The sequence below is a fragment of the Onychostoma macrolepis genome, chromosome 16, assembly GCF_012432095.1.
Source record: "Onychostoma macrolepis isolate SWU-2019 chromosome 16, ASM1243209v1, whole genome shotgun sequence".
Taxonomy (NCBI): domain Eukaryota; kingdom Metazoa; phylum Chordata; class Actinopteri; order Cypriniformes; family Cyprinidae; genus Onychostoma; species Onychostoma macrolepis.
In genome coordinates, this window is record NC_081170.1 from 30977348 (window position 1) to 31001504 (window position 24157).

Consider the following 24157-nt stretch of genomic DNA (forward strand, 5'->3'; position numbering starts at 1 on the left):
CATGGATCAAATACAGAAACACCGTACTGCAGCTGCACTAACAGCCAGTAAAATTTTACCCTCACATTTTATGGCTGGCTTCACACCTGATTTGCATGTTTTCCCCTACATGTGACTCAAGATTTGTTTTTTTTTGGATGACAGTGTGAATAGCAGAAATCAGATTGAATCTTATGTTTCATTTGCAATCTGAGAGCAACTCAGTCAGCCTTTTACTTGGTTTTCCATGTGACAAGAATTATATAAATAGCTTAGTTTAGTTCTGTTATAGACTCAAAAATAAAAGAAAATGATGTCTTTGGTGTTTTTAGTAGAGTGTTATTGTGTTTATTGTGTGTCAGATCCAACACTTACAGATGTTTCATTTGGACCCTGTGGAAGTAAACTTGCTCAAAGCACAATTTTACATACACTCACTAGTTTATTTGAGTTAATAGAGTCTGGGAATGTGTCGTCACAGCGGCAATGCATTCTGGGAATTTAGGTCACGGGAGCTACAGCGGAGACTGAGTGGTAGTGAATGTAGACGTTTTATATTATTTAATGTTTATATTATTCTACTTAAGATCGCGTTTTACCTGCAGACATTGATGATAAGGGCTATGGCAATTGATCATTCCAACGCGATCTAAGTTGAATCATAAACATTAAATATGTCTACATTCACTACGGAACTCGGATGAAAATTAAACTGAAACTCGGTACGGTAAACATCTAAAATAAAATGTGGCTTTATAATTCATCTCTGTAGATTTAATATATTATAGATACAGTGATTTGCATTAAACTGTAAGCCCTCACACCACAAATAGAAGGAAATCATATATGGAAATGTTATTTGCGGCAGCTCGTTAATACCCGGCCACTTTTTGTACAGATTAAGTTTCGTTCATTCACTTAATCGCTCGCATCGTTGTTCGGTATCGCTAGTAGGAATCTTCAACTTGGTTCAGTCAAGTCAATGTATTTATTTGCATAGCATCCACAACATCGTTTCAAAGCAGCTTCAAGTTCTGTTACCTCTATAATGGCTTAACTCTTAACACTGAGCAGTTTTACCGGTTAATATGACGATATAACAATGATCCGCTGTTTGAGATCTAGCTGTAGTGTATTATCCCCTTACAAAATTAGCCATGGTTTTGCTACTCTAACCATAGTTTATCCATGGTATTTAATAAGATTGTGGTTATATGAATGGTAATACATACACCAAAAACACGGTCACTACACGTTTACTATTGTAAAACCATGGTTAATTGTCGTAAGTGTTTTAGCAGTTAGCATATACAGTGAGGAAAATAAGTATTTGAACACTCTGCTATTTTGCAAGTTCTCCCACTTAGAAATCATGGAGGGGTCTGAAATTGTCATCGTAGGTGCATGTCCACTGTGAGAGACATAATCTAAAAAAAAATCCAGAAATCACAATGTATGATTTTTGTACAGCTGCAAATAAGTATTTGAACACCTGAGAAAATCAATGTTAATATTTGGTACAGTAGCCTTTGTTTGCAATTACAGAGGTCAAACGTTTCCTGTAGTTTTTCACCAGGTTTGCACACACTGCAGGATGGATTTTGGCCCACTCCTCCACACAGATCTTCTCTAGATCAGCCAGGTTTCTGGCCTGTCGCTGAGAAACACGGAGTTTGAGCTCCCTCCAAAGATTCTCTATTGGGTTTAGGTCTGGAGACTGGCTAGGCCACGCCAGAACCTTGATATGCTTCTTACAGAGCCACTCCTTGGTTATCCTGGCTGTTTGCTTCGGGTCATTGTCATGTTGGAAGACCCAACCTCGACCCATCTTCAATGCTCTAACTGAGGGAAGGAGGTTGTTCCCCAAAATCTCGCAATACATGGCCCCGGTCATCCTCTCCTTAATACAGTGCAGTCGCCCTGTCCCATGTGCAGAAAAACACCCCAAAGCATGATGCTACCACCCCATGCTTCACAGTAGGGATGGTGTTCTTGGGATGGTACTCATCATTCTTCTTCCTCCAAACACGTTTAGTGGAATTATGACCAAAAGTTCTATTTTGGTCTCATCTGACCACATGACTTTCTCCCATGACTCCTCTGGATCATCCAAATGGTCATTGGCAAACTTAAGTCGGGCCTGGACATGTGCTGGTTTAAGCAGGGGAACCTTCCGTGCCATGCATGATTTCAAACCATGACGTCTTAGTGTATTACCAACAGTAACCTTGGAAGCGGTGGTCCCAGCTCTTTTCAGGTCATTGACCAGCTCCTCCCGTGTAGTTCTGGGCTGATTTCTCACCTTTCTTAGGATCATTGAGACCCCACGGTGAGATCTTGCATGGAGCCCCAGTCCGAGGGAGATTGACAGTCATGTTTAGCTTCTTCCATTTTCTAATGATTGCTCCAACAGTGGACCTTTTTCACCAAGCTGCTTGGCAATTTCCCCGTAGCCCTTTCCAGCCTTGTGGAGGTGTACAATTTTGTCTCTAGTGTCTTTGGACAGCTCTTTGGTCTTGGCCATGTTAGTAGTTGGATTCTTACTGATTGTATGGGGTGGACAGGTGTCTTTATGCAGCTAACGACCTCAAACAGGTGCATCTAATTTAGGATAATAAATGGAGTGGAGGTGGACATTTTAAAGGCAGACTAACAGGTCTTTGAGGGTCAGAATTCTAGCTGATAGACAGGTGTTCAAATACTTATTGGCAGCTGTATCATACAAATAAATAGTTAAAAAATCATACATTGTGATTATGTCTCTCACAGTGGACATGCACCTACGATGACAATTTCAGACCCCTCCATGATTTCTAAGTGGGAGAACTTGCAAAATAGCAGGGTGTTCAAATACTTATTTTCCTCACTGTATCAGTACCACTGTAGTGAAGGAGACTGATTAGTAATGAATATTTGCAGCCTCTCAGACAAACAACAGAGCGATTTTTTTTTTTTTTTTTTAAAGAGATTTACATATTAGTCCATTTTATTCTAAGCGTATGTAAGATGTTTTGTATTAATGTAAAACGGTTGGCTTTTTCTGTGGTGATTTGCATGTGTTTACTCTGTGTGCTCCTGAGCGTGACCTAAAAAATGGCGGAATCCAACGCGGCGTGACGTAGGTTCCCATGCTCTATTGATACCATACATGGTAACACTTTACAATAAGGTTGTATTAGTTAACGCTAGTTAATGCATTAGTTAACATGAACTAACAGTGAATAACGCATCTGTTCAGCATTACTTAATCTTTGTTCATGTTAACTTATTCATACTAACGTGTTAGTTAATGCATTAGTTAACATGAACTAATAATGAACTAGCAATGAACAACTCCACTGTTTAGGATTATTTAATGTTTTGTTAATGTTAATTTATACATTTACTAATGCATCTCTTTACATTAACATATTAACTAGTTAACGTTGTGGTTAATGCATTAGATAAAATGAACTAAAAAATAACAACAAATCTGTTCAGCATTACTTAATCTTTGCTCATGTTGACTTATTCATATACTAATGCTTCTCTTCACATTAACAACTCAATTAGTTAATGCTGATTAATATATTAGTTAACATGAATTAAAAATGAACAACGTATCTGTTCAGCATTACTTAATCTTTGCTCATAATAACTTATTCATATACTAATGCATTAGTTAATTAATTATACTACATACTGTCAGGGTTCTGTCACTTCAGTCTAGTTTATTTGTGGTTTTGTAACAGAGCTCTGACACTCCCTTCTTGTTTTGTTTTCTGGTGAGCGTGCGGCTTCGAGTGTACTCGAGCCGTGCACTCTCTCGTCTGTGTGCTCTGTTTCATGTTGGAGCGTGGTGTTCGGATCCCGGCACTCCTGTCTTGTTCAGGCTCGGTTTTGTTTTCGTGTCGGGGTTCGGACACTCACGCTCCAGGTTGGTCTTGCTGTGGGAGCGTGCGGTCTCGAGTTCGCTCGGGCCGTGCGCTCCTCTGTCCGTGTGTGTTGTGTTTTGTTCGGCACGCGGTTCGGGTTCGGCCGTGTGCTTTCTCTTGTTTTGTTTTGTTCTGTGTTGCACGCAGCTTGTGTTTTTTCACTGGCTGCGTGCTTTCATGTTTGTCATGTTTTCTGTGAACACGTGGCTTATGAGTCTCCTCATTAGCTGCGTGTTCGGGTCCTGTTTTGCACATGGCCAATGATTTTTGTGCTTGTTTTTGTTTTGTGTGAGCACATGTCTTGTCTTGTTTTGTCTATGTGCCATGTGCTCGCATGTCAATTGTCTTGACCCCACCCATCTTGTTATCTACTGGTTAACTTACCCCACCTGTGTTATCTCATTACCCTCCTCATTTGCTCCCCTTATAATCTCCTTGTGTTTGCAGTCCTGGGCTTCTTCGTCGTCGATGTTACCCTGGTTGAGTCCTGTCCTGTCCAGCCTTGCCTTGCCGTGTCCTGCCTTGCCAGTTTTTGCTAGTCTGTTTCCCCTACGGGGCAGTTTTTGTTTGTTTATTTTATTTTTGTGCTAATAAAGCCCTTTTCCTCCTGCATTTGAGTCCTCGCTCTCATCCCTTCACCCAACCCTGACACATACAGTATATACACATAAGTTTTTTTAGCAGCTAACACACACAATGGATAAACAATACCAACTTCCTGTTTGTGCACTGATTATGGCTATTGGTAAACTTGGAAACCATCTAAACATCAACTGATACTGTTTCTCATGTTTGTAGGCTGTTTATTAACATGACTTACCACTAACAACGCATTTATTAAGGGAATTTGTTAACCTTATTGTAAATGTTAACTTATTAACTTATAAAATAAATAATCAAACAAACAGAGAAAAGGAGGTGTTTCTCCTAACGTTAACTAAGCGAGCAAGCGTGGTCAGCTGAACAAACAGTTGGTAATCACCTTTGCGTTTTAAAGCTGCTATTTTCGATGAATGTCATTGAACAGTCTTCCAAGAGGACCATTTCTATCCCTCTTTCCAAGCCTGTAAATCCACTCTATCAGACGTTGTCTTAATAGGTCCAGTCCGTCCTGTTCCCGCGGGCGATATACCGCCAAATCACGAGAACAAAAGTGCGCACGCTCGGTAGATTGTCACGTGAAATGAAACTATTTCCAACAGAAAACGGAAGCATTACTCTTTACCAGCTTGCGCTGTAACATTTAAAGTTAACGTTCACACAGTCTCCACAACTTCATCCAAACCTTTTGCTTTTTTATCCGCAAACTTTCGGTAAAAAAAGATATCCAAATATGTTACGTTGAAACAGATACGTTGTTCATTTTTAGTTCATGTTAACTAATATATTAATCAGCATTAACTAATTAAGTTGTTAATGTGAAAAGAAAAAATTGTATATAAGTCAACATGAGCAAATGCTGAACAGATATGTTGTTAATTTTTAGTTCATTTTATCTAATGCATTAACCACAAAGTTAAGTAGTTAATCTGTTAATGTAAAGAGATGCATTAGTAAATGTGTAAGTAAACATTAGCAAAACATTAAGTAACCCTGAACATTTGAGTTGTTCATTGTTAGTTCATGTTAACTAATGCATTAACAAACACATTAGTATATGAATAAGTTAACATGAACAAAGATTAAGTAATGCTGAACAGATGTGTTGTTCACTGTTAGTTCATGTTAACTAATGCATTAACTAATAATACAACCTTATTGTAAAGTGTTACCAGTTATTTTAATATCACTGAGATACTATTACTATTTTTATTACTATTTATTATTTATTTATTTATTTTTATATTTCCTTTTTATTTGTTTGTTTTTAAATGTCTATATCATATTTTATGTCAGGTTTTTTTTTTTTTTTGTCCTGAAGATCATATTTGAAATAAAAAATAAAAAATATATACATATATATAAATAAAAGTGTGAACCTTACATTCTGATGAATGACATTTTCACTGTTTGTCCAGAAAGGAAGAATTCATTGGATGTCTCAGGTTGGTTGTAATGAATATTTTTCTTACGCCTCCAGGCCCACTGGGATGGTTTGACCGGACGGATAAATTTCAACAGGACCAATGGCCTGAGGACAGATTTCGATCTGGATGTGATCAGCCTGAAGGAAGAGGGGCTAGAGAAGGTGCTGGATTCCTCTGCTTTCACATGTCCTTAGTTATGTACCTGCTGTCCTTTATAAGGACAAACGTTTGTACACCAGTAAATACACACTCACCCAGCCACTTACTAACAGACAATACCCCCCCCACCTACACACACACACACACACACACACACACACGGAGAGCCTCTAAGCAAACCGTGACCTCCCGGTTCTCTTCCACACGTGTCTGCACCTTCATGAATAATTTATCCCATTAATAATAAGGCCCTCAGTAGCCTTTTAGTCTTATGAAGACTGAATTAAACAGGTGATTTGCAATTACAAACTACAGGCCGTGTGTTTTCTGAAGTACTTTGTTTTCTGATGGCTGAACGTGCGTGAACGTCTGCACTTTGTCATCTTGTTTTGAATTGTCAGTTCTCAAGAGGGTCCTCTGAAGTAAATGAGAAGGGAGGAATGGGATCACAGTTCTCTAGTCCGCTGAAGCAATTCTCATTTACTCTCTCTCTTTTCCATCTCTTCGTTTTTGCTCTCTTTTGCATGATAACATGGTCTTCACATCACTTCCTTTAAGCCTCTGCATAGATAATGTGTCCCAATGAGTAAAGAGCCCACACAACATTCACTGAAACTGTGTTATAGATTCTATGGCCCTAGAAGAGAACTCATTGGATGTTGGAAAGTGCTTTCTATTGTGTTATTGTCGTATTCATCCTCTTTTTGTATCATCTCATAGATTAATGGAAATATTAAGTGTTTTTTTTTTTTGTTTTTGTTTTTTTGCAGATTGGGACATGGGATCCTGTGAGTGGTTTGAACATGACGGAAAACCAGAAGGGAAAGGCAGCCAATGTGTCGGATTCTCTCTCCAACAGATCGCTGGTGGTGTCCACTATACTGGTAAATAAAAATTCATTATTTTCATTATTTTTACACTTTATTTTGTCTATTTTGCATGCATAATATTTTAGTGATTGCATATGGAAATATTTTTTTTTATCTTTATCTTATCTACTTACTTTTGTCTGATTTTACCCTAAAAAAAATCATTAAAAAAAATCAAATCAAACCTGAAAAATCAAACAAACAAATAAATATTACATTTATTTTAGTGCTGTCAAACGATTTATCTCGATTAATCGCATCCAAAATAAAAGGTTTTGTTCACATAATATATGTGTGCGGACTGTGTATATTTATTATGTATATATGCAGTAAATACACACACATGCATGTATATATTTAAGAAAAATATGTTATGTTCATATATTAAATATATTTATTCATAATATAAATTATATAAATAAAAATATATACATGTAAATACACTGCAAGTATTTTCAAAATATACACTGTATGTGTTTGTATTTATATATACACGCACATTATGCAAACAAAAACTTTTTATTTGGGATGTGATTAGTTTGACAGCACTAATTCATTTAATTCATTTATTTAACTTTAATTAGATAATTTTATTTTATTCTATTTATCTAATTAAAGTTAAATAATTGTACTGTACATAGCACTATCCACTGCTGTGTTCCTGTTTTTCATGTGTTGTTTCTATTTACCTCGTACATTTTAAATTATGTGGAATAGTGTTTTTAATACAGCATTCTCATACATTGACATTAGTCTTTAAAACAGCAGACCTTGAAAAATCTGTTCACGTATTATTGCTCCCTTCGCCCTCTTTTCTGAAAGTTCTCTGATATTTGAAGCCAAAGGCTGCTCACTCGTGTCAGATTACACTATCATCGTCCCTGAGTGACGGAACACTCTGGGTTTGTGGTTTAAGGCTGTTCCAACCATTCCAGTCTCTCACCACCAATTGGGATAGCAGCTTTGTTCCTCTCATCTTTTCAGATGACATGCCTATTGATGAAATACACTGAGAAAACTCTCATTTCTGTAGAGACAATTGTACAAGCACACTTTTCTTTGAAGGAGCTCACTGTACTCATTTAAGTATCACTTCTGTGAGTGAGGTGTTTTTCCATTACAAAAAGTTAATTCAAGTGTGCTATTAGTGCACTTTTAAACTAATATTAAAAGAGTACACTTTCAGTCAACTTTTCTTATACTAATCAGATATATACTTTAGATATAGCATTATTATACTTTATTATGCATGGCTTTTATTTGTACTTAATGTGTGATCAATATATAATTAAGTATGATTAAGTATTCTACTATAAGTATATTTGACTTATACTAACAAATAGACATTTCTGCATAAGTGTGTTACGTTGACCTAGTTTCCTTAGTTCCCTTGATTAGTTAATTAGCTCACCTGTTTCTGTTTCCCCTTGATTACTTTGAGTATTTAAAGCCTGTGTTCTCCCCTGATTCCCTGTCTGCTATTATTTGATCTATGTGTTTGCTACCCCTCGCTACTGGATATTCTCTGTTTTTTGATTTGGATTATTATTAAAAGACTCTGTTTGGTTTATTCTTCCTTGTCGTGCGCTTTATTAGCAAGCTACGTAACAGAATAGCAGACCTAAAAGTGAGTAATTAAGCGGCGTTTTTTTTTCTGTTTATTTTTTAATTTTTCATGGTCTTCTCCCGGAATGGATCTGCCCACTGTCCAACTCCTGTGCCTGGAGTAGATGGACCGTTCGCTGGAGGACCATACCAGGGACTTTCTAGATCTGGCGTGCCTTACCCACTTCCCCGACCGCTCGCTCTGTGTCTTTTACATCTCCAGCTTGAGCGAGCGGTGTAAGGCACGCCTGCTAGCGAACGGTCCCACAGAGGATTTCCTGTTTTTCTCAGTCTGCCCCTCAGAGGAGGATATCTCCAGTCCCACTCCCAAACCAGAGACCAGTCAGCCATCACCCCGCTACACGGAGCTACTGCCTGAGCCCACTGCAGACGGAGAGCCTGAGCCCGCTGCGACTGAGCCCATCATCGCCACAGAGCCTGAGCCTCAAATATCATTTGACCAAGTGCGTGAGCCGGCAACATCGTCCGTCTTCGAGGGAGTTTTGGTGGTGTACGAGAGCTTGGAGGGAAGCCCTGCCCACACTTCCGCGACTGAGGGTGAGCTGCATCTGGTTTCTAGGAGCTATCAAGAGGAACTCATGGACATCTTCCAGATGGACCTTTTAGACTGGTTTGGAGAAGTACTAACCTTTGCTCCTGAATCTCCTGCGTCTCTGCTGGTTCTGTCCAGCCCTGAATCTCCTGCGTCTCCGCTGGTTCCGTCCAGCTCAAGTCCTCCTGTGTTCCCTCCCAGCCTCCCTCTCCCGCCTCGTCTCAAACCAGCTAGTTCCTCGCCTAAATCTCCACTGATGCCCGTCAGTCCCTCGGCTCACCCTCAGTCAGCGCCTGCCATGCGCTCTGTTCCGCCGCCTCGGGACTTCCAGTCTCCAGCTCCGCCCAGACATGCGGATCCCCTGTCTCCACTTCCAGCCTCCGAGCCTTGGACTACACTTCGGTCCTCCGACCCATCGGCTCCGCCTCGGCTCCTAGCTCCCTCGTCTCCACCGTTGCCCGTCGTCCCACTGGCTCCACCGGGCTCCCTCGTCCCTCCGGCTCCGCCTTGGTCAGTCATCGACCATCTGCCGCCTCGGGACTCCACTCCTCTGGCTTTGCCTCCTCACTCCATCCCTCCGGCTCTGTCAGGCTCCTCCTTCCATCCAGCTCCACCTTCATCCTCAGTCACACCGGCTCCACCGCGGTCTTCCGGATCCCCGCCTCCGCCTCAGTCGCCTGAGCCTTCAGCTCTGCCTTGGCCCTCCGGATCCTCAGTTTCGCCCCGGCTCTCCGTCTGCTCCGTTCCACCTGGGTCTCCACATCCAGCAGCTCAGTCTCCGTCAGTCGGTCCCCTGGTGTTGTCGGCCCCTTCTCCAACATGGCTCCTCCCGCCGTCAACTCCATCGTGGGCCGCCATCCTGGCTGGCCTCTGGATTGCCACCTGGCTCCTCCTGCTCTGGGCTCCTCCCTGGCTCCTCCCGGCCTCCACTCCCCCATGGACTTATGTATTGTACTCTTTTTGCTTTTGTCCCTTCCCCATTGCCTGCCCTTCTCCAGCTCCTCGCCCACCTCCATAACCTCCACCCTCCCTCCTCTGTTGGACTGCCTTTGTCGGCGCGGGGACGCGCCGTTCCGGGAGGGGGCGATATGTTACGTTGACCTAGTTTCCTTAGTTCCCTTGATTAGTTAATTAGCTCACCTGTTTCTGTTTGCCCTTGATTACTTTGAGTATTTAAAGCCTGTGTTCTCCCCTGATTCCCTGTCTGCTATTATTTGATCTATGTGTTTGCTACCTCTCACTACTGGATATTCTGTTTCTTGATTTGGATTATTATTAAAAGACTCTGTTTGGTTTATTCTTCCTCGTCGTGCGCTTTATTAGCAAGCTACGTAACAAAGTGTATTTGACTTGCATTTACTTAATCTTTAACCATAACTTACTTGTTAGATCAGCCTATTAAATACTTTTCAAATTTTATTTATTTATTCAAACACATATTGTCTTCTTTGAGGTAGTACTTCAGCATATGTTTTACTTGCTATCCTGAAAACTGTTATCTGTTTTCTTAGAAATGTTACACTTTATAATAACAAGTCAGCTTTGTGGTGGAATAGCTTCCCTTACAAAAATGATGCATACTTCAAGTTGTTTTAATAAGTTCATACTTCAAGTTGTTTGTAAGTAAACTTGAAGTATATTTATGTAGTAAGTACACAGTACAGTGCACTAGTAGTATACTTGGGTGTGCACTATTTCAGTACTCCTTGAAAGTAAACTGGCCCACTTTTTAGTTTATGAAAGTATACTTTTAAATAAGCTTAGATGAAGTAGTAGATGAAGAATACTTGAAAACACTCTCAGTAAACTAGTAGAATAATTTTATACTGCAAGTGTAAGATTTCTCGGTAACACTTTATTTTAGGGTCTCTTAACTAGTTGCTTATTAGCATGCATGTTACTAGAATATTAGCCATTTATTAGTAGTAATTAAGCACATGTTAATGCCTTATTCTACATGACCTTATTCTACATCCCTAATCCTACCCAATACCTAAACTTAACAACTACCGCACTAACTATTAATAAGCAGCAAATTAGGAATTTATTGAGGGAAAAGTCGTAGTTAACAGTGAATAAGTGTTCCCTATTCTAAAGTTTTACCGATTTCTCTAATCAAACCTAACATTTAATACTTATTTACTTAAAGGATTTAAAGGATATGTTCAATGCCTCACAGCAAGAATTTTCCTTTGGGTGACAAAGTCCTTCCTTAGTGGTAAATTAGCTATACAGTTTGTAGTGTATGGATAGTGTAGCTCAGATCATTAATTTTTGGGAGAATGTGTTGTGAAATATTTGAGTTAATTTTAATAGCAGAATTTGGTATTTTGGTATTTTTGAGCACAGATTGAGACTTTATTTGCATACTCTATACTAAGGCCAGACAGGAACTAAACAGAAACTAACACGTAACACCTGTTTACTATCTTTGCTATTGTTGATTAAATCTTATCGTGGTCAAGGACTTGAAATATTGAAGGGATCTTTTTTTTTTTTTTTTATGGGTAGATTTATATACAAGAGTGTTTATGTACACACTGTGTGAATACAAGTTGCAAGATCTTTTTTTTTTTTTTTTTTTTTGATTTCTTATTTGAGTAGTAACATATTGCAGCACTTTTCATGGAATTTATTTTAAACTTTTCTTAAAAACGGTTTTAATTTTAGGACCTTAATAATAGATTTCCAGTGTGACCCTGTTCTGATCCCCAAAGTGTGAATGGTGTATTTCGCTCATCACTGTCATTGTGATGTATTTGTGAGTGTGCTCTGTATACTGAGCTGTAAATCTGCAACATTGATGGCTCTAATTTCTTTTTTCTCCTGAAAGCTAAGAGCAACAAATACAGCAGAACAAACTGTGAGCTATCATCTACTCAATTGTGCAATGTGACTGACACAAAACGGATTGACATTTAAATCACTTGCTGCTTCCTTTACCTGCGTTGAACTATCAGTGTCTCTTGATTTACATTGGTTGAGCGAATGGTTTGTTAGAGCGGAATGCTGTTGATTTGTTTTTTATTTCTTACACTTTAAAGGTATTTATACTCTTAAATTAATAAAACAGATTATGTGAATATGAATTAGGTTTACCTCAAAATGTAGAAGCAGGTGGAAGGGACTTTATCTAAATGAAATACACTTTTCTCGCAATTCTGTATTGTGTCAAAGTATATACACAAAATGTGTTTGATCTGCTTGTCTCAAGTCTATTGGAAAGTCACATCAAAATATTCACAGAAATGTCACAAACTTGCATTAAAATTGCCTTTTGATTGAATGGATGAAACAAAATGACAACAGAGAGGTTAACAGGTTTAGTGTCACAGGAAACAGTCAATCTATATTTGACATTTGTGGCGAACTCTGCATTTCTGAATTTCCACATCTTCATTTTTTGTCCTTTTGATCATGCAGAACGACAGTATTCGGAGTCAGAAAAAAAAAAAAAAATCTCTCACTGTGTAACAGGGCGAACGAGATGTGCGGATCCATACGCAAAGCTTTATTTACAGACATGGTTATACACAGGCAGGGTCGCGCACCAGTAAACAGATATGTATAAGGCAAGACACAGATTATTCCTAAGGCTGGCGTAGGTCATCGATCGGCGAACAGAATCCAGAGGGCTTGACAAGAGGAGAAATCCAGAGACATGAGCAATAATCGAGACGACGTACAAACAGTGTCCGAGCGGCGAGACAAGGGTTAATCCAAAATACACAGGCAGGAATCAGGAAACAAGGCAACATGAAAAGATTAGACTAAACTAGAACTGGAAACTAGGCTCGGTAAAGCAGCTATCACTAGGTGAGTGATAAACGCAGAACAATACTAGAGACTAAACAAAAATAAACACGGAAAGGCTCAGTAAGGCAGCTAACACTAGGAGATTGCTTAATGCTAGTACAATACTTGGCGATCTGAAAGAGGAAGTCCAAGGCTTATAAAGCGTGTCTGAATGGATTCAGCTGTGAATATGTAATCAGTGCATTCAGCTGTGTGTGTGCAATCAGTGCAATGGATCATGGGAACTGTAGTCCGGAGTGACATGTAAAAGTCTGTGTGGTGTGAGAGTCAATGTAAAGAGAAGACGACATCACGGATTCGTGACAGATGTAGCAAAGGACCCCCACGGCAAGCCAGACTGATCAGAAGGCCACCACGGCGTGGAATGGGGCAGATAGACTGTTCACTAATGGTCTCTTTGGCAATGACAGGGTTAACAGGGCATACAGAAGGTTCATTTAAGGCTTCCATGGCAGTGATAGGTAGGGATGAGAGATCCTGAACGGCCCTTATAGCCGCAGCAAAACAGACCGCATCCTGACAGACAAGGCTGAGATTTCAGAGGTAGCCTCCTTGGCTGGGTTGGGACAGGACAATAGTTCATACTGTATGTGGCTCCCGTAGCTGTGACAGGACAGGCAAAAAGCTCAGAGGCGGCCTCCATAGCTGTGACAGGACAGGACGAGGATTTGAAGACGGCCTCCATAGCCGTGACAGGACAGGACGAGGCTTCGCAGATGGCCTCCGTAGCCATGACAGGACAGGATGAGAGTTCATAAATGGGTACTACTGACACCTCTAAAGGGTCTGCAGCGGATGCCTCCACCTCTGGAGGTTCTACAGTAGTACCATCAGGATACAGGGAGAGTTCAGCAACGGTTCCTTCAACCATGACATGACAGGCTGAAAGTGCCTTGCTGGGTGCCACCACCACACAAGGAGCTGAAGCGAGCACCGCCACTTAGGGAGGTTCTGCAGCATCAGCCGCCACCTCTGGAGACATCATAGTGGTGTACGCAGCCCAAACACACCAAAAGGCGATCCCCATCATGGGAAGCACTTCAGACAGGGGAAGCAATTCAGGAACAGGAGGGCTAGAGTGAGTGGGTTTGGGGATACCAGCTACGCATGTAGACACCACCGGTGCATCCTTCCCACTGGATACCAGACTGGGATATCAAAGGACTGACCTTGAATATCCGGGTGCAACAGACAGGGAGTGACAGGACTCTGGACGATCAGTGGTGACGTGACGAGACTCTTGAAGATCAACTGTGACTTGACTCAGAAATAGCAGCTGTGACTTGACTTGATTCATGAAGATCAGCTGTGACTTGACTTGACTTGTGAAGATCAACTGAGAAATGATGGTGCGTTGTTGTGCCCGTTGTTGTGCCCGCCATTTTGTGAGTGCGCTCTGATGCCATTTCAGTCACAGACGCGTTCCTCTTCCACGACACCCACAGTAAACAAAGAGCCAGCACACAGTAAGGCATAGTCCATAAAATCCTTTAAACTACAATTAAACTTCCCCTCAGGTAACCATGACTTTATGGGCTCACTTAGTCCGAAACGGAAAATGTCTCATCAAAAGGATCCCTATAAGATAACTCACAGAATTGAGTGACGTACTCCTCAATGGATAAACTGCTTTGTCGCAGGTTGAGCAGCTGGTCGAATGGGTCCATACCTGGCCAGGGTCCTTTAGAAAAGCCACTGGATCCTTGTGTGGCCGAGTATTCTGTAACAGGGCGAACGAGACGTGAGACATGCGGATCCATACACAAAGCTTTATTTACAGACATGGTCATACACAGGCAGGGTTGAGCATCAGCAAACAGATATGTATAAGGCAAGACATAGAGTATTCCTAGGGCTGGCGTAGGTCATCGATCGGCGAACAGAATCCAGAGGGCTTGACAAGATGAGAAATCCAGAAACATGAGCAATAATCGAGACAAGGTACAAACAGAGTCCGAGCGGCGAGACAAGGGTTAATCCAAAGTACACAGGCAGGAATCAGGAAACAGGAAACAAGGCAACATGAAAAGACTAGACTAAACTAGAACTGGAAACTAGGCTCCGTAAAGCAGCTATCACTAGGTGAGTGATAAAAGCAGAACAATGCTAGAGACTAAACAGAAAATAAACACGGAAAGGCTCGGTAAGGCAGATAAAACTAGGAGAGTGCTAAACGCGAGAACAATACTCGGTGATCTGAAAGAGGAAGTCCAAGGCTTATAAAGCGTGTCTGAATGGATTCAGCTGTGTATGTGTAATCAGTGCATTCAGCTGTGTGTGTGCAATCAGTGCGATGGATCATGGGAACTGTAGTCCGGAGTGACATGTAAAAGTCTGTGTGGTGTGAGAGTAAATGTAAAGAGAAGGCGACATGTGGTGGTGAGTGGACGGAAGACCACGGACCGGATACGTGACACTGCTTTATGCCTCTAACTTCCTTCATTGTTGCATCAGTCATCCTTTCTGATGATGGACTTACTGTCAAATGGTGCAACTGTTTCAAATATCGGAAAATATTTAGAGATTACAAATGAAAATTTATGCAACATTTCCCAATTGTAGAGAATTATTAAAAACAGCATCAAGACTTAATGTCAGCATGAGGGGAATGGATTTTCTTTATTGGCTTTGAAAAGCCTAATTTACTAAATTACCTAATTTACTTACTAAGTGTGAGACAAGTTAACATTTAAAACTCTGAATATGAGATGAGTTATGACATTGGTGATGAATTTAAATGTTTCCTTATGCTCTAAATATCATGTTGGTATTCCTTAATCAGCCTCACAAAAACAACAACAATAATAATAATAATAATAATTTTATGTGATGCTTTTTGAAATGGTTTTAGATTGAGTTAATGATAACCCTGAAGGAACCTTCCAAAACTATTTATCTTAAGCTTAGTGTAGTATGAGTGTTTTCATTCACTTTCAGTGGCCGATCAGAATGTATTAAATGCTACAAATGCTAGTTGCCTGAGTCAGGCGGCCAAGGATCAAAGCTGTCATGAATGAAAGGAGAGAAAGTGTGAGAGGATACTGCTGGGAGGGGTGAATGCTGAGCGGTGAATGTCAGTCCTTACATGAAAGTTTAATGCCCTCAGGTTTGCCTCTGAAGCCGTCATTGTGCCGCTGCAGAAAGGAAATTGTTATTAATAGGCTGTGAGCAAACATGCTGCAGGTTTGCTCTCAGATTTCTAAAAAAAAGTAACAAAAGAATAGTTGAGAGACCTTATCACTGTAATAGGAAGTAAAAACTTTCATTGACTGTTCACCTTTGACTGCATAAGGGCATTTTTCCTAACCTTATGAATGTGTCAACTTTTTTGTCAATAAATGTAATCAATAAATACATTTAGAATAATACTACACCATAGGGTTGTTAACAATCAAATTAAATTAAGTATCAATAAATCTATCCAATTTTTGCAATGCAGAGGCTGCATCTGAAGTGGCATTTACACAAACTATTTAATGCAGCAAAAGGTAGAAGCAAGGTGGTATAAATGCATTTACACTGCTACTTAAATTAAATAATGTTATGAGATTATATTATTATTTTTTCGGTATATAAATATAAAGTCATAGAAATAAATTATAAAATATAAAACCAAAACTGCCATTAGGTGGCAGCAAGTCACTGTCAGTCAGTCGTTGAGTCATTCATTTGACTAATTCATTTGAAAAAAAGGCTGATTCATTCAGGAATGAAGCAAGCTATGTTTGCTTCCAAAAATGCGATTTAAAGTGCACAAAACTGGAATATCACATAAAACATTTGAGAATAAAGCACCGTTTCCATCCAACAAGTCAAAGAGAACGAAATAGTCACTTCCTGATCAACCGGCACAATATATCACTAAGAAAAGTAGGAGAAGCCACTGTATATAATAATTTTCATATATGATAAATACTTGCATCTCAGGGCGAGCAGATGAAACACAATAACTGCGGTCATTGGTTTCAGAGGCGGATGTTGCTGTTTGGGAACACAGTCATGTAAGACAATTATACAGAAATACTTTGATGACAGACTTTGCTCAGGCATTTCAGAATGACCAAAACATCATTTTAAATGCTGTGGAACGAGATCGGTCTGCTGGTTAGTCAGGTTTTCCCGTCCCATCGCTCAACTCACATGACTTTTTTTGATGCGCATGGTAGAATTTATTTGGTAAAAGTGGTTTCCTTCGTAGTTAATGCTTTTTTTTTTTCTTATCGGATAAAATGGATTCTTATTACGGATTTTAATGAACATTTTTAGAATTTATGTACATCTTGGCATTTCTATCCAGCGTCTTTTAATGCGATATTCCAAAATGTGCATACAGTAGGAGGATGGAAACATATCTAATGACTGTCTTTATGAATAGGTAATTAAATTATTCACTCAGCTGATTCATTCAAGAAAGGATATTTATTTAGTGTTGAACTCCAAAGCTGTAAGTCACAGCATATTAACTTCTTATTTATTGAGCTGTTGTATAAAATAAATGTGAGATTTGCCTGACTAACCCCAAAAAAAAAGGTTCATCAAATATCTGGGGAGTGTCGTTAAAAGTTAATGTTCTGTCATTTTGGAAATATCCCCCACACCAAACCCAACCCTAAACCTACCCGGTAGTGTTAACAAATGCTAAAATGGTATAAAATATTATTTGTTGGTGCACCCATGCCATTTGAACTTCCTCATATGCGGGTTTGAACTGTTTTGTGGAACCACAGTTTCCCGGGATTCATACCCGAGGTCTTCACCTCTCAAGTCAAACTCATACTGCGTGAGCTACCAAACAAACCTACTGAATATGAAAATCCATACATGAAGCTGGATATGTGACACTAACATTAAAAAGTATCAGTTTTTAAATGTTGCAGCATGTTAAACTTGTTTTGAACTCATAACATGATATTCTTCAAGTCATTGTGCAAAAATTAGAGAGAATAATAAGACGATAATAATATAATAATAATAATAATAATAATAATTAGAGAATAATAATAGGCTTTATTAATCAAAACTGTGGACCTGCAAATCATACGTTGTGTGAAAAGTAGGGCTGCCCCCTAATATTCGACTAACCATTAGTCGACCAGAAGAGACTTGGTCGACCAAAATGTTATTAGTCGCTTAGTCGCAGAAAAATAAATAAATAAAAATCCACATGGTAATAAAGTACATCGGGCAGGACATCCAAACGCTCGCATCATCTGAAATACGTAAGTATTAGTAACTTTACATGGCCGCTCAATCTAATGTTAACCTAGAAAAATGTCTGCTATTGAAGTGTCTGTGTGGAATGTGAAAGCTGAACAGTAGCGCTCACTGCATGGCAGATGGGGGCGCCGTTTCGCTCACTTGCTCTTCAAATACTCCCTCATGTTTCCTTATACAGATAAGAGTAATATATATTTTGAATCTGTAAAGACTCTATGCTTATTTGTGTGCACTCACAACAACAACACAACATTGCACTTTTGTAAAATAATTAAATCAAACAGGATGCACTTTCAGCCATCTCGGTCTGTGAATTTAAGCGCAAAACTTCAAAACTCTGTATGTTTACAGCAGACGAAAAAAAAAAAAAACTATAGAGAGCAAAATGTCTAATTTCAAATGAACCAATTCAAATGGAAAACAGAAATTCTAAGATTATGTAATTCGTGTGAAACATGCATGCACATCCACTACTGCGGAGATGACGAGTCAGTGTCACCAACTTCATCTCTTAAACGGAAAACAAAAAAGCAGTAGTTCATCAATAAATTATTACAATGTTAATGCAGCCTCCTTACTATTTTCCCTGACACATTCATAATCATTACTTCCGCCGTTGTGCTGTGACAAGCTTTATGCATACGTTGAACACTTATTAGGCTATGTAGGCAATTAAAGGCTCATTATTATGATTTAAATGGTTTATTAATAAACGTGCGATTAGTCGACTAATGCTTCAAATGAATGACTACTAGTCGACCATACAAATCAGGCGAGGGCAGCCCTAGTGAAAAGGAATAAAAGTTGTCGAAGTTTTACTGCCTCTAGTGTTTATTTCAACTTGAAACTGCAGTGATTCGTATGTATGGCAATGTTTTTTTTTTTTTCTGTATTTAGAGAAAAAAATTTACTACTAGTCAACCATATACATCTTTAGTCAAGGGCAGCCCTAGTGAAAAGGAATAAAAGTGGTCGAAGTTTTACTGCCTCTAGTGTGGAAACTGCAGTGATTCATATGAATGTTTTTTTTTTTTTTTTGCATTTGGAGAAAAAAAATGTATTTAGAGACACATATTTCCAATGAGCCTATGTTGTGGGAAGAAAAAACAAAACAAAAAAAAACTTTGGTTTAACTTATTTCCAGGCAGATTGGTGCACACAAACTGGCAGAAACTACGTAGAACCAGTCAATCTGATCAGAACTTCTGATTTTGGTTGCCAGTTTTGTGTGCAGTTTGCATCAGATGGCCAGTGAACGTACTGTAGGCTTCTGAGGAAGTTTACTCGCACATCACAACACAGTTCCATTTTTTCTTATTTCTTATCTTCCAGGATGTTTTGTTCTCCAGGTCTGTGATTAATAGCTGAATGTTTTCAGCATCACAATTTCAGGCAGAAGTCTGGGGTTGCTGAGTTCAGAAAACAGCAGCACAGTGTCGTGTGTAGCTTTCCAACCGGATTGAATAGCCCCCTTCACCTCCAGATATTATTCAAAGTAACAGCTTCACAACAAATTGATTAAACTGTGGTATATATAAAAAATATATACCTAACTTTTTAAACCTAAAAGTATAAATGAACCAGTATCATTTGTTTCCAAGAGTCAAAATATTCCCATTTTTAATTAGATGGCGAGTAATGGAAGGTGACTTAGCCTTTAGGGGCTGTTTCTCTCCCATCTGCTGAATGGATTACTGGTTTAATTAGAGTTTTTATTCTCTAAATTGCTCTTTTATGAGTTTAGATGCAATATTTGCTGTTCCTGAGAAGGCTGTAGTGTAAATTGTCTGAGGCAGGTTGGATGCTTCTTAGACGTAAATGTAATTTTGCTACATTTCTATCACATTTGCATTCATGCATTTAGCAAACACTTTTATCCAAAGCAACTTACAATAGAAGAAACATCAACTATATGATATTCTTAGCATACCGTGCTATGTTTATTAGAATGCAAGACTAGAATTAAACTCTGCCCTTGTCTCATATTTTCTTGTCAAGTCTATTCTTGTCTAGTGTATCAAAATCTGTTTGTAGAATGATTATAAATTATAGAGTTTGATGATTACAAACAGAACTGAATGCAGTGCATCAATGCATTTAGGCCCTCTTTACACCTGGTATCTTTTGTCCACTTTCATACACTTTCCAGGAGCGTATATGGGCGGGGATATATATATATATATATATGTATATATATTATATAAATATATAAAACCTACGCTAACTGTATATGTAACCTATGCTCACTCTCACCCTCCTGGCTATCTGCTATGGTTTCATCTTCGCTTCCTCCCCCTAAACAGTTAGCATCTCTTGATGCTAACAGTGCTACTGATACTTTCTGCTCCACTCTTACATCTTGTTTAGATACTGTCTGCCCCTTGTCTTCCAGGCCAGCCCGTACCACCCCTTCTGCTCCTTGGCTGTCTGATCTTCTCTACGAGCATCGTTCTAAGCTCAGGGCTGCTGAAAGGGTGTGGATCAAACCAAAAAATCCTACTGACCTTAAGGTGTATCAGTTACTCCTCTCTTCCTTCTCTGCTAATGTCTCCACTGCTAAAAGGACATAATATCATAACAAAATTAACAATTCGTCTAACTCTCGCATGCTCTTTAAAAAACATTTTCCTCGCTTCTTTGTCCTCCTCCTCCCCCTCCTTCATCAACTCTAACAGCTGATGACTTTGCCATGCTCTTCATTATTAATACAATTAAAACCATCAGTGCACAATTTTCCACACCACAATCTGTCAAACACATCTTACCAGCAAACATACACTCGTTCACATCCTTCTCTTCACTCTCTGAGGCAGAAGTTTCCAAACTCATCCTTTCTAATCATCCTACTACTTGTCCACTTGATCCTATTCCATCTCATCTCCTTCAAGCCATTTCTCCTGCAGGTGTACCTGCACTCACTCACATCATTAACACATCTCTTCACACTGGTGTTTTTCCCTCAGCATTTAGACAGGCTCGTATAACCCCACTACTTAAGAAACCCACCCTTAACCCATCCACAAGAGAAACAGTAGAGACAAAAATGTGGAATAAAATCGTTATTTTTGTTTTCTTTGCGCAAAAAGTATTCTCGTGGCTTCGTAAAAATTACAGTTGCCAGACTGATGTCACATGGACTACTTTGTCGATCATCTTGGTGCTTTTCTGGACCATGATCGTGTAAGGACCCTTGCTGTCTATGGGAGGGTCAGAGAGCTCTCAGATATCATCAAACATATCTTAATTTGTGTTCCGAAGATGAACGGAGGTCTTACAGGTTTGGAACAACATCAGGGTGAGTAATTAATGACATCATTTTCATTTTTGGGTGAACTAACCCTTTAAGAGAACTACAGACCGGTTTCCTTTCTTCCTTTCATTGCTAAAACACTTGAATGAGCTGTGTTCAACCAAGTCTCTGCCTTTCTCACACAGAACAACCTCCTCGACAGCAACCAGTCTGGTTTCAGAAGTGGACATTCAACTGAAACTGCCTTGCTCTCAGTTGTTGAAGCCCTAAGACTTACAAGAGTGGATTACAAATCTTCAATACTTATCTTGCTGGATCTGTCCACTGCTTTTGACCACTAGATCCTTCTGTCAACCCTATTGGTAAAGGGCATCTCAGGAACCGCACTCCAGTGGTTTGAGTCTTACCTCTCAAATAGGTCCTTCAAGGTATCTTGGAGAGGTGAGGTGTCTAAGTCACAACATCTAACTACTGGGGTGCCTCAGGGCTCAGTTCTTGGACCACTTATCTTCTCTGTCTACATGGCATCACTAGGTTCTGTCATTCAGAAACATAGCTTTTCATATCCCTGCTATGCTGATGACACTCAACTCTACCTGTCATTCCATCCTGATGATCCGACGATAGCTGCTCGCTTCTCAGCTTGTCTAACAGGCATTTCTTTTTGGATGAAGGACCATCACCTTCAACTCAAACTTGCCAAGACAGAACTGCTTGTGGTTCCAGCAAACCCATCGTTTCATCACAATTTCACCATCCAGTTAGACACATCAACCATCACTCCTTCAAAAACAGCCAAAAACCTTGGAGTTACGATTGATGATCAGCTGACTTTCTCAGACCACATTGCTAAAACTGCCCGGTCCTGCGGATTTGCTTTATTCAACATCAAGAAGATCAGGCCCTTTCTTTCAGAACATGCTTCACAACTCCTTGTTCAAGCTCTTTTTCTGTCCAGGCTGGACTATTGCAATGCTTTCTTGGCAGGTCTTCCAGCCAGTTCTATCAAACCTTTACAATTAATCCAGAACGCGGCAGCAAGATAAGTTTTTAATGACCCAAAAATAATGCACGTCACACCTCTGTTTATAAATTTGGACTGACTACCAATGGGTGCTCGCATAAAATTCAAGGCATTAATGTTTGCCTACAAAACCACCACTGGCTCTGCACTCCTTTACCTAAATTAAGTACTTCAGACCTATGTGCCCCCTTGAAGCTTGCGTTCTGTAAGTGAACGTTGCTTTATTGTGCCATCCCTTTCACACTTTCACAGTCTTTTAAATTAAATGTTCCCTCCTGGTGGAATGGCCTGCCCAACTCAATCCGAGCAGCTGAGTCCTTAGCCATCTTCAAGAATGGGCTAAAAACACATCTCTTCCATCTTTAGTTGACCCTCTAACTCCAGCTCTCTCTATTCTAATTGTATTCTTTAAAAAAAAAAAAAAAACCTTGCGACGTGTACTGCGTTAATCGACCTGAGACTTGTTATAGCACTTGCATATCATTGTTCTTTTGTTGATTTTGATTGCTTCCATTGTCCTCATTTGTAAGTCACTTTGGATAAAAGCGTCTGCTAAATAACTAAATGTAAATGTAAATGTAAATTTTATATATATATATATATATATATATATATATATATGGGCTTTTTCTGATCTTTCAATCTAATGTTGTGAAATATGGTCTTAAATGGCATGTTGTGTTCATTAGGCCTGTGGCAGTGGAGTCCTACCCTTAAAAAAGTGAACATTTAAGCAGTGGCCCATAATGTTTGTAATGTGACTATTATCACATCCAAAAAAATGTGTTGCGGTGCAAAACATCTTAATGGTTTTCAAATGGGCTTTGTTTCCTTAGGCGAAATATAATATCCTTTTTTTGTCTTTTGATTTGGAGTGCAATATGATCCCTACATCTTGACAGGTTTTGTGAGATTTATGCAAAATGCGTTCAATATGAAATAGATTTCATGACGAACTTGCTTTTTGATGACTTTTAACAAACTTTTGAAGTGTTTTTGAGGTTGCCGCAGCAAAGTGCAGACATCTCCAAATTCACATTGTTGATCAAGGGAGGTTTGTAATGCAGAAATAGCAGGTTTTCAGCAGCATTAATCAGAGACCTCTGGCACTTGAGAAAACGTAATGTATCTCCTGCTATTTTTCCGTGAAACATTTCACAAGTACTTCAAAGCATTCCAGAGCATTTTCAGATATTAAGATGCATCTTTTTCAGAGTTATGGGTAGCTGTCCTACCTATCAGCCACTGCAGCGTACTGACCTTGAATGATCTGCTTTCTTTTTTGGCGTAAACATGTATATTCACACAAAGATGAGCTTTCAAGTATACACTCTCTCATTCCCTGTCTTTCATCACAAACAGACATTTTAGTTGGAAGAAGAGAGAACAAATACTGGAAAAAGACAATGCTAAGGAATGCATTTTAATATTATCCAAAAATAATTGTAAAATCATCAAACTAATTAAAAACCCATTTGCAAGCAAAATGCCACTCTTCTGAATGATACGTTGGCTGCGCAGACTGGTGGATCTCGCAGATGTTTGAGCTCAGCACTCTAAATGAAACCTAGCTGAATGTAAAACCATTCACAAACAAAAGCCAAATGGAAAAGAAAGCCGTGGTGCTCGCTGAGTGTTCAGCTTCAAGTCAAAGTGCTACGTGTGTTTAAAAAGCTCAGACAGTTATGAAATATTATCGCTTTCTGTGAGCAACCCTCTCCAACTTTAGCACTGTTTCCATGGA

At 39.4% G+C, this 24157-nt stretch overlaps 1 protein-coding gene across 3 annotated transcripts in view; it reads left to right on the forward strand.

Annotated features, from left to right (window-relative positions):
* The window catches only part of grik2 (glutamate receptor, ionotropic, kainate 2), a 228797-nt gene that overhangs the window by 135944 nt on the left and 68696 nt on the right, over nt 1-24157 (forward strand). For all 3 annotated transcript variants that reach the window (XM_058746765.1, XM_058746766.1, XM_058746764.1), the window contains 2 exons: nt 5974-6081; nt 6850-6963. In XM_058746765.1, the coding sequence (XP_058602748.1) occupies nt 5974-6081; nt 6850-6963 (222 nt within the window). The remainder of the gene's footprint in view (nt 1-5973; nt 6082-6849; nt 6964-24157) is intronic.